Below are 11,934 nucleotides of genomic sequence, written 5' to 3' on the forward strand. Positions count from 1 at the left end.
ACAGGTACTGACATTGAAGAAATAAATAATTTGAAAGGGTTCCTACACAATCAGTTCAAGATCAAGGATCTGGGGATATTACACTACTTCTTAGGTCTGGAAATCCTTTATACTGCAGTGGGAGTCATCATTTCACAAAGGAAATTTGTTTTGGATCTTCTCAAAGAGTATCAATGTTCTCAATTTTCCAGCTTCAATTCACCCCTTGATGCAACTGTTAAGCTTAGAGCTAATGAGGGTACACTTTTATCAGATCCTAGCTCTTACAGAAAGTTAATTGGGAAGCTCAATTTTCTCACCAATACTAGGTTAGATATTGCATATGGGGTCCAACATCTTAGCCAGTTTATGCAGAATCCTAGAGAACCTCACATGCAGGCTGCTTACCACATGCTCAGGTACCTTAAGAAAGATCCAACACTGGGCATACTCATGTCTTCTACTGATGATTACAAGGTACAAGCATTTTGTGACTCTGACTGGGCTACATGTCCTGATTCCCGCAAATCAGTCAGTGGATATATTGTATTATTCGGCTCTAGTCCTATTAGCTGGAAATCTAAGAAGCAGGAAACCATTTCGCTTTCCTCAGCTGAAGCAGAGTACAGGTCCCTACGAAAGGTAGTTGGTGAGCTAACTTGGTTGGAACGATTGTTTGATGAACTCACAATTCCTAGAAATGGTCCTTTCCTTGTTTATTGCGATAGCCAGTCAGCATTACACATTGCCCGTAATCCAGTTTTTCACGAAAGGACAAAACACATTGAGGTCGACTGTCATTTTGTACGAGCCAAGCTTCACGAAGGCCTCATTTGTTTGAATCACATTGGCACCGGTGATCAACTGGCTGACATACTCACTAAAGCACTTACTGGAATCAAACATGCTGCTCTACTGGACAAGTTGGCTGCCTTGATATCGCCTCCAACTTGAGGGGGGGTATTGAGATATTTATCAGTCCATTTATTAGTTAATAGTTAGTCCACGTCATTGTATACTGTTAGTTAGTTACAATCAGTTAGAAGTTTGTTAGAGATTGTTAGCAGTAGTTTTTCAGTTAGTTCTATAAATAGTTTAGCTCATAGTTGTAATCTCAGATTGTTCAGTTCAATACAGAGAGATTTGTTCTCCTATTCTTCATATGCTTCTCCAATGGAGATTGCACAGTTTCACCATTCTAGGTGAATTCCTTACTCTCTAACCCATCAATTTGACAAAAACAAAACAGAGTTTTTCAGATCCTCCATGGCAGAAGTGATCCTCCATGTTTACGACATAACCAAAAGTGATGGGCACGACGCAGTCAATTTCGGTGTAGTCCAAATGAACAGGCTACTCAAAGACACCATCTATTTCGGCGGCATCTTCCACACTGCCGTCCAAGTTTACGACAACGTTGAATGGGCCTACGGGTCTTGTGAGAAAGGCAGCGGGGTTTTCAGTTGCCCCGCTACCAAAAACCCCAATTACACGCATCGCGAAAAGATTGTATTGGGCAGAACAGAGTGCTCTGCCCACAAAGTCAATCAGATCTTAAAAGATCTTCGCGATGCATGGCCAGGTAACAAATACAATATGGTCTCAAGGAACTCAAAGCATTTCTGTGACGAGTTCCTTGAGAAATTAGGCGTCCCAAAACTACCGAATTGGGCTAACAGATTTGCTAACATTGGTGATATTGCAAAGGAAGCAGCAGGGACAGTAGTTAAAGCTAAAGATAAAGCGTCTAAACTTGTGTTTCATCCGGTTGATTTTGCTTCCAACCTGACCACTGTTAATAAAAACTCTAAAGCAATATATAGCCCTAGTGAGTTTAGGTTCCGCTTTGATTTTGCTGTTAAGAATTTTAAGGTCGCTGCACCGGTTATCCGCTCCGATCGATGATAAGCCATGTGTACGATTCATGCTCAATTAATTAACACTACCATAAGAAAAGAAGAATCTAAGATGTAAACCTTGTAGTTTTCTAAGTTTGGTTTGTCTCAAAATAATGTAGTTTGTATTTAGCTAAATGTATTAATGGAAGAGTGACTGTATTGTAAAATCAAATGCTTACACCCTCACTAGGGGTCTAAGATTGTCCAATCGTCCCATCAAAAATGGATAATTTTGAACTTCGAATGTTCTCTATTACATACATTAAGAACAACATGTCCAACAAACAAAAAATCAATGGAGAACAAGATAAAGCAGACATGTCAATGAGAGAAAAAAAACAGAGAAACAGAAAAAAGTTAACTTGGCACACCTATTAAAAAAAGGGAAAAGGGTCAAAAATACCCCTCAACTTTGGTTTATTGTTTGACTACGCCCTCGCCGTTAAAATGAAGTTATTTTTACCCCTCCCGTTACTAATTTCACCAAATTTACCCCTCAATTGGATGGAAAACCCCAAATTGACTCAGTTTAACCCAAATTTTAAAAAAAGACCCATTCCCCATTTTAAACCCAATGCCCGACCCATCCAAAGTTGAGGGGTATTTTTGACCCTTTTCCCTTTTTTTAATAGGTGTGCCAAGTTAACTTTTTTCTGTTTCTCTGTTTTTTTTCTTCTCATTGACATGTCTGCTTTAACTTGTTCTCCATTGATTTTTTCTTTGTTGGACATGTTGTTCTTAATGTATGTAATAGAGAACATTCGAAGTTCAAAATTATCCATTTTTGATGGGACGATTGGACAATCTTAGACCCCTAGTGAGGGTGTAAGCATTTGATTTTACAATACAGTCACTCTTCCATTAATACATTTAGCTAAATACAAACTACATTATTTTGAGACAAACCAAACTTAGAAAACTACAAGGTTTACATCTTAGATTCTTCTTTTCTTATGGTAGTGTTAATTAATTGAGCATGAATCGTACACATGGCTTATCATCGATCGGAGCGGATAACCGGTGCAGCGACCTTAAAATTCTTAACAGCAAAATCAAAGCGGAACCTAAACTCACTAGGGCTATATATTGCTTTAGAGTTTTTATTAACAGTGGTCAGGTTGGAAGCAAAATCAACCGGATGAAACACAAGTTTAGACGCTTTATCTTTAGCTTTAACTACTGTCCCTGCTGCTTCCTTTGCAATATCAGAAAATGGGTTTGTTGTTAATGTTTTTTGCTTGATGTCGTTTCTGGTTCTTGGGGGTTTTTAGTGGTGGTTTCAGGTGGTCGTTTGGAGGTTGTTTTGGTGGTGTTTCGCCGGAAAACGGAGAAAATGAATGGCGATTGCCGGAGCTTGATTTGGGGTTTTAATTTGGTATAAATGGGTCGGGTTCGGATTAAAAAGAGAAAAAATTGGGTTATTTAATTGAAATTGGGTAATTTTAATTGATTTGGGTTTTCCATCCAATTGAGGGGTAAATTTGGTGAAATTAGTAACGGGAGGGGTAAAAATAACTTCATTTTAACGGCGAGGGCGTAGTCAAACAATAAACCAAAGTTGAGGGGTATTTTTGACCCCTTTCCCTTAAAAAAATAATACTCCCTCTGTTCCAATTTATGTGACTTACTTTTCTTTTTGTCAGTTCCAAAAAAAATGACACATTTCTATATTAATAACAAATTTCTATCATTCATTTTGGACCACAAATTTTAAAAATCTTCCTTTTTTTCTTAAACTCTGTGCCGAGTCAAAGTATCTCACATAAAATGGGACGGAGGGAGTAATTGATATAGTGAGTTTACTATTTTAGCTCTATTAATTGATAGAGTTCTAAAATCAATTTACTCATTAAAGAGGTTCTATCTTTTTTAAAAACATTAATTCTCTAAATAATTTTTTTCTTCATTTATAAAAATGACAAGTAAAAAAGGATAACTAAAAAGTCAAAATTAGACAAGTAAAAAATGACTAAAAGAGTGACATGAAAGCAGATCCATGATCTTTTCTTAGATAGAACTAAAGCCATAAATTTTAAGGTTTTCTATATACTCCCTCCGTCCAATAACAATATTTGTTCATTATACTAAAAATAGTTGTTCAACAATACTTGTTCGATTTAGAAAATCAAGAGATAATTTTCTCTTTTGTGTCTATTTTATCCTTACTATTAAATATTATTTATCATCTAACACATTTTTCAAAACATTAAATTTAATAAAATCAAAGGACAATATAGTGATGATAATATAGTGATACTCCCTATGTCCCTAGTTATTTGTCTATTTTTCCTTTTTTCGTTGTTCCTAATTACTTGTCCATTTTGGCAAATCAAAAAAGGACAAACCCTTAATTAATTATTTTGAAAAAAAGATAGAACTTTTTGAAAATCTTAAGTTTTTAATATATCCACTTCATAATTAATAGGGGTAAAATGGTAAACTCACTATGTCAATAATTGTTTTCTTAATTAATATGTCAATTTAAAAGTGGACAAGTAATTAGGAGCAGAGGGAGTATTACCCCTATTATTTATTATTTATTAAAGAGTGTGTCAAGTCAATAATGGACAACTATTATTATACAGATGGAGTATATTTGACAAAAACAATGTAACTGATGTTTGGGCCTAATTGCTGAAAGCCTAAAAAAATTGTACCACAAAGCTAGTGTTGTGTTGGAGTTGAGATTTTAGTATGGTTGTGTTGTCTACGGTGAATGAATTGAGCCCAAACTTGGATTCATACATTTTATATACTCCATATTGCCAAGGCCATAATTGAGAGTTACCTCATCCGTTTTAATTTGTGCGATATACTAATAAACTCATCAAGAATTTAAGAAAGAAATGAGAACTTTTTATATTTATAATTTTAAACATGTGCTAATATTTATGGATTATAAAACTTATATTCTTAAACGGGGCATAATATTTTTGTAACTATAAAAAAAATTTAAGTATTTTTTCTTTTTCATATTCAGACTTCAATGCGTGAAATTGACAAATACCAAACTTTCAAACTGCTAATTGAAACTTAGCCAGCATTTCAAAATCATTCAAACTTAGCCGCTTTTTAATACGGAAATAAAATTTAGATAAAAAACTATCCCTAGGTAAATATTACAAAAACATTTCCAGCATAATATGATGAGCTAGACTAAGTCAATGTCTTGTATAAGGAGCTTTTTATTGAATATCACAGTTGAAAGGGAGAGATAAATCATACACAAATTATAAGTTATTTCACTTTTGCAAGTTAGACTATTTTTTCAATTACTCATTCTTTTTCCCTTTAAAATAGCTCATATTATATGTACACATTAAAAAAAAAAGTACCAAAATATGACAACTACCATTTTCTCTTTAAAAATTCTGCTGAACCAACATGATAATGCAACAGAAATCAAATAAATAACATGCAACATTTGTATAGTACTGAAAACTTTTTAAAATTTTTTTTTAACAACTACTTCAATTAACAATTCCATGCAAGCTGATCTATAGAATTTATGTTAGTGAAAATTCCACACGGCACCAATTCAGAATCCATGAACTCAAAATCAAAGTCGGAGCCTTCATCAAATGTCACATTCTCCGCGATTCGTGGTCCATCGTTGTTGAACTCATGAAGATCATTAACCTTGTAGAGTACTTCCTCTTGACAATTCTTTTCCTCAACCTGAACTTGTCCCTCTTGTTTCATTTCTTCATGTCCATTACCAAATTCATGATGTGGAGTTTCAAATCCAGTAATAGACCACATACAATTTTCATTAATAATAGTACTCTGCTTTTTGTAATCAATGGTACTGGCAAAGTTTGAGTTTCCAATAATATTCGTAGTGGTGGGAACACAAACAGATCCATATAGCCGACTCAAACTTGTTTGGCACTGAGGCATATTAGTGTAATTAGGAAAAGTTGACAATGCTGCAAGACTTGCTTTGATCAGGTCCATTGAAACCAACTCTTTCGTTGATGATGACGATAAACTAGTTTCAATAGTGAAAATTGATGATGTGGTATAATTATTGTTGGCTTTTTTCTTAGTAGAAAGGAGATTGTGGGTGTTTGGATCAAAACCTTGAGAAATAAGTTTCTTTTTTATGCAAGAATTCCAAAAATTCTTCACTTCATTATCGGTTCTACCAGGTAAATGTTTCGCTATTTGTGCCCATCTGTTTCCCAAAATTCTGTGTACATCAATTATAATCCTTTCTTCTTGTTCACTAAAACAACCCCTTTTCAGATCTGGCCTTAAGTAATTTATCCACCTAAGCCTGCAGCTTTTTCCACACCTCTGTAGTCCTGCAAAAGAAACAGTCAATAACAACGTAACTATAATGAGACAGAAAACATGGTTGTTATAGTGAAATGTTGTTATCGAGATTTTAATTACATAAAGGGAATGAAGAATTAAGAAAGTAGTACCAGCTAGTTTAGGAACAGAACTCCAGCAGGAATTGCCATGGGTGTTGATGTGTTTAATGAGTTTTTCATCTTCTTCTGGAGACCAAAGACCTCTCTTTACTTTTTGTTTACTGCAGCAGTGATGACCCATTCTCAATCTTCTCTGCCTTTTTTGATTTACTTTGTCCTTCTCATATTACCTGCACCTATCTATATACTGCTGGCCCTGTCTATGTGCTTACTTTATTTTGAATGGCGGAGCCACAATTTTAATTAAGAGGTTCAAAAATATGTATGTAAAAAAATTGTTTAATTTTATATATATAGTGTAATTTTTCATCCGTAACCCATGTCTGGCTCGGCCCCTGTTTGTTCCCCCAATATTACGAGGCTAGCTAGATTGTCCAATTTAATCATTGTATAAATTAAATAAATACTGCTATATCTCTTGTCTTGTCTTCTACATTAACAATATCTAGTCGTGTGTTTTATTTTCCTTTCTAATAATATTAGACAAATGCTATACGTGTTTGACAAATTAAGGTGAAGTAGTCATCTTTTTTATCTATAAAAAAAAATAGTCATCAACATGACCCACAGACAGGGACGCGTCTCGGATATGAATATTCATCTGAACCTAAGAATTATACATATAAATAAATAAAAATTGAGTGATTTTGAATTTTCTGAATACAAAATTAAAGGTTGACTTGTGATTAAGAATTAAAAATTTATCTTAAAGTTTTGAATTCAGATTTTAATATTATATAAGTATTTATTTTTTGAATTTCCTTTTAATAAAAATCTTAGATTCATCACTGCTCGGGGATGCGATGTACTCATGAGAGGACCACCCCAGGTCTTGTTGAGTGCTCTTCTAGGCAAAGTCTTCAAATATGTTTTTCTTGTGCAACACTAATTACTTGGTAATTACAAACTGTACAGGATAATAAAACTTTGTACGAATTCTTCACGTCCACACCATTTACTAGCACTTTTTAACTTCTTTATATCTTGGCTAAATGTATTACTCTTATATTCTATGTGGTATTTTTTTCTTTTTTATCGCTATAATATTTTCACTTTACCTTTTCTTTGACTCAGGAGTCAGGTATGTTCATTCATATTCTTGTCGTTGGAAAATCTTCACATATACACAACTCTTTTTCTTTCTTTTTTCTTTTTTAGCTTAACCTGTACTTTTCCTTTTAAGATTTTTTAAGTTTAATTTGTGGACCAATATAACAAACATTGTTAGTACAAAATGATGTGCAAAAGAAAACCCTAATACAAGAAATGTCGACTTAACCAACTGAAGAAGAAAGAAAATGTAATAAAATTACATCATAATGACAATTATTAGTACTTCCCTGGTCTTAAATTACCTGTCTACTTTTAAATTAACATATTTATTAAGAAATTAATGATTGACATAATGAATTTACCATTTTATCCCTATTAATTATGAAGTGGATAATTTAAAATTTTAAGATTTTCAAGAATTCAAGAAGTCCTATCTTTTTCAAAATTAATTAATTGAAGGTATAATAGATACAAAAAAATTGTCCTTTCTAGATTTGTTAAAATGGACAAGTAAAAAGAGACAAGTAAAAAAATTAAAATTAGACAAATAATTAGGAACAAATGGAGTAATTTATAACAAGCATTTACCTTGATACTCATTAGCGGAGCCATGAATTTAGCAAAGGACATGTGAATTGTCTTTTTAGTTATGTTAAATGTGTGCAAACAAAATATACACTCATAATAGTTACTAATATTTAACATATGTACACCACATAATTTTTTTTAGTGACGAATGTACACTGAATCACCTTTCGCCTAAAGTAGCGGGTAATTAAAATTACTATATTACATAGTATATAAATTAATTATTATACTTGCAAATAGACTCAGACAAAAAACTTTTAGCTAATTACCCTAAATAAGTAAAATGGAACTCCACTTTTTTATGATTATAGATGTGATTTACTTTCTAATTGTAGATATTATAAGTGTACCCATAAAGCCTGCCGACAGACATAGTCGTAAATGTTAAATATGGGATGTTATGATGGTATTTCTTTGAAAATGTGTTTAAAATATGTGAAATTATTATTTTATTAAATTAAAATGTGTACAAAATTCGTTAAAATAATAAAATGTTATGATGTTAAATCTTACTTTAGATCATTATTATACCACAAGTTTAGCAAAAGATAAGTAATTATTGTAGGAGAGTGAATGATAATATGGATGTTTATGGGAAGAGTAATGATTTTGTATCATTTCTTTTCCTCTAAATTCAACATTAATAAGAATCTTTTTTCAAATAATTAACCTTCTCTTCTTCTTCTTCTTTTTTTCCACCCTCTTGCAAAATTAAGTCCAGAGGTTTACTTAGTGAAAGAGATAGGCTTATTTCTTAAATAGTTAGGCTAAAACTTTGAAAATTAAACAAAAAGAGAGAGATTATTTCTTTTGGTAAATTCTTGTCAATATGGATTATGTCTTATCATATGATAAAATTATGAATTTGAATTTTGGTGTGAAAATAAATCATTTTTTCATAAGAAACGTTTTATCTTTAATTTCAAAAGGTATAATTTTTAATATGAATTTGAATGACTAGAACTTTAAAACAAGTACTATTGAGTATTATTGAATAACATATTAGTAGTTATTACTAAATATTTTCTCTGTTAATTTTTATTTGTTATAGTTGGACTTGCCACATCTATTAAGAAAATAATAATTAACATGATTATTTTACCACATGTATTTCTATTAACTAACTGATGTTTAGTATTAAGTATTGAAAAATAATTTAGGAAATAGATAACTAATGGTAAGAATAAAATATAAAAAAATAATTATATCTTTTCTTAATATATTAAAAATAATAAGTAAAAAATTAAAATAACGGACAAGTAAAAATGAACACGATGTAATACTGGGAAGAAAATGGAAAGAATTTTTTTTTGGTTTCCTGCCTAGTATTTGATATATTTATAGTGGAGCATGACTATCTTGAATTCGTGTCACTTAGAGCTCTATTCGAGGGAATCGCTTCCTTTCAAGTATTTTTTTCATATCGAGAGCTCGAACGTAAAATTTCTAGTAAAAAACGGAACAATTTTATCTGCTGCACCACATCAGTTGATAGGAGAAAGAAAGTTCTTTTTTACTTCAGCCAAGCCAAAAGTCATTTTTTGGTGTCAACGAATTAAGATATCATTGATGATTGGGTGGGTCTATTTTCATGATTTGTTACCCCAATCACTTTGTTATTTCTTTTTCTGTTTTTTTGCCTTTCCTAAATAATTTTTCATTTCTTCTTTATTTACTATCTTTTAATTTGTTTATTTAGAGGAAATCACGTGATAAAGCAAAGTATTGAGAAATAGAAAAAGACCTTTGTTACTTACTTTGTTGATAAATGTTTCTTTAATTATTATGAAATTGACTTTGTCTCTTAAGTATTCATCATTAGAGATGAAAATTACCTATCGTCATTCTGATGTAACAAACAAAGACACATTTTCTAAAATCAAATCTCCTTCGAATTTCCAATTTTCATCAATCCAATCTTTTTAATGTCTTTTTTTTTTTTTAATGATTTGATCTGTTTAAAAGTTTTGCTACTTTAATGATAAACGTATTCTTTTTCAACATTAATTTCACTTTAAAATAATGCATAAATTTCAATATAATTTAATGTGGGTATTATTTACTATCATCAATGAAATTTTGTATTAATTATGCAAAAAAAAAAATTTACTCGTTTTTGACTTTTGATTTTATTTTTTTTGAATTTTAGAGAGTATTGAATATAAAGTACAGTCTAAAAATAAAAAAAAATTCAAAAAATATATATCAGAAAGCGAGTCTTAATTAATCCTAGTCTAAAAAAAATTATTTTTTCCTTCTCAAATTAGTTATTATGTTTTATTTCTTGAAAGTCAAACTATATATAAAAGTATGAATTTTAATTGATATTTTAAAATACATTTTTTCATTAAATTAAAATTGAAATAAGAAAAATTATTTGTATTGGAAAAAATATTATAAAATTGTAGGAGATGTTATGATAAATGTTTTATCAATTATTTAATTTAATTTATTTTTTCCAAATATAATCAAATTAATTCTCCAAAAACGAGCACAGAGATGTTGTTATTAAGAGGGAGGGGAGGGGGGGGGGGGGTCCGTTTCTTCAACTTTTTATGTAGTCTCCTTTTTTAAGAGAATAAATTAGTAATAAATCCCTCGAATTTCACGTCCTCGACAAATAAAAGTGAAATTTGGAAATCCATAGAGATGTTTATTCCACACTTGTAGAATCGAGCGGTAAAGTTTTTCTTTTTCTCAAAATCAACTTTTGTCTCTCTTTAATTTGTACATTGCTTTTGAAACATCTACTCTTTATTGAAAAGTGAAAGTACCCCGGTCCGATCTTTAGGGGTGAAAAGAATATAAAAAATTGATTGAATCGAATTGAACTAAATTGTGTCATATTTTTAATAAAATTGTGAACTTTTTGTTTAAGTGTATAATTGTATCGAACAATTGGATGTCTTTTTAATTTATGAAAAACATCAAAAATATTTTGAACCGAACCAAATAACCTTATGTGTATGTAAATATATTTTATATATTAACAATATGTTAAATTTATTATGTAAATAAATTTTATAACATTTTTCAAATATAAATATAACCTAGGGCCTAGGCCTCTGGTGAGTGGTGACTAGACGAATTTGAGTCTTTGCTCTTTAATTAACCTTTAATTAATTAGGCTTAAAATTAAATGATACTATAGTAGATACTCTATCAAACAATACACCTAAACATATACAAACACTCTTATTAAATGTTTAAGATCAAACAATACGACAAAAAGTTTTTATATTCTTGACTTCTTGGTGAAGAACTGAAGTGCTTCTTGACGAACATATTTGCGAAAGAAATATTTTAATAATAGTATATTTTGAGGTGATATTAAAAAAAATACCCGAAAATTAATTGAACCATCCTAATACTGAAGAGAAACTGATATGAATCTTGGGATGGTTTTAAAAAATCTAATTTTGGTTATACATCATAAAATACCCCAAAAATTGAGATGATATAACTTTTAAAAAATAACCGACCGAAATATCATAGTGACACCCCTACCTATCCCTATCTACTTGTTAATTTTTTATTTGGCATATCTATTAAGAAAAAATAATAATAATTGACATAGTGATATTATCATTTTACCCATATTAATAGATAGAGTTCTAAAATTAATTTACCCATTAAAAAGGTTCTACCTATTTTCAAAACACAGGGGTCGTTTGGTAGAGTGTATTAGGAAAAATAACGCATGCATTAGTTTTGTGTATTGCTAGTACCTTGTTTGGTACTCTTTTCTAACCTATGCATTAGTTATACACTCTATTGTGTATTAAGGTGTGTATTGCTAATACCATGAATTTCTAGGTATTAGCAATGCAATGATTTAATGCATGCATTAGATTAACTAATGACAAAACTACCCTCTAAGCCTTTATTAAAACATGGGAAAAGGGTCTGATATACCCCTCAACTTTGTCATTTAGAGCTGATATACCCCTCGTTATGAAAGTGGCTCATATATACCC

The 11,934-nt window shown here is 30.9% G+C and overlaps 3 protein-coding genes across 3 annotated transcripts; 2 read left to right on the top strand and 1 right to left on the bottom strand.

Annotated features, from left to right (window-relative positions):
• Positions 1–118: 118 nt before the first annotated feature.
• LOC107058037 (uncharacterized mitochondrial protein AtMg00810-like) lies at positions 119–933 on the top strand (the record flags this gene model as incomplete). Its single annotated transcript, XM_015303313.1, has 1 exon — positions 119–933. A coding segment is annotated over one exon (815 nt), but the record flags the coding sequence as incomplete, so codon positions are not given.
• A 287-nt stretch (positions 934–1,220) lies between these two features.
• LOC102588654 (deSI-like protein At4g17486) lies at positions 1,221–2,117 on the top strand. The gene has a single exon (XM_006363093.2). It carries the CDS (start codon positions 1,246–1,248, stop codon positions 1,882–1,884), a length of 639 nt encoding a protein of 212 aa, XP_006363155.1. The 5' UTR covers positions 1,221–1,245; the 3' UTR covers positions 1,885–2,117.
• A 3,208-nt stretch (positions 2,118–5,325) lies between these two features.
• On the bottom strand, positions 5,326–6,572 carry LOC102588981 (transcription factor MYB86-like). The gene is made up of 2 exons (XM_006363094.2): positions 6,308–6,572; positions 5,326–6,184 (listed from the first exon to the last, which is right to left on the bottom strand). Exons 1-2 carry the CDS (start codon positions 6,435–6,437, stop codon positions 5,352–5,354), a joined length of 963 nt encoding a protein of 320 aa, XP_006363156.1. The 5' UTR covers positions 6,438–6,572; the 3' UTR covers positions 5,326–5,351.
• Between the last annotated feature and the right edge of the window lie 5,362 nt (positions 6,573–11,934).

The sequence above is a fragment of the Solanum tuberosum genome, unplaced genomic scaffold (genome assembly GCF_000226075.1).
Source record: "Solanum tuberosum cultivar DM 1-3 516 R44 unplaced genomic scaffold, SolTub_3.0 scf00415, whole genome shotgun sequence".
Lineage (NCBI taxonomy): Eukaryota > Viridiplantae > Streptophyta > Magnoliopsida > Solanales > Solanaceae > Solanum > Solanum tuberosum.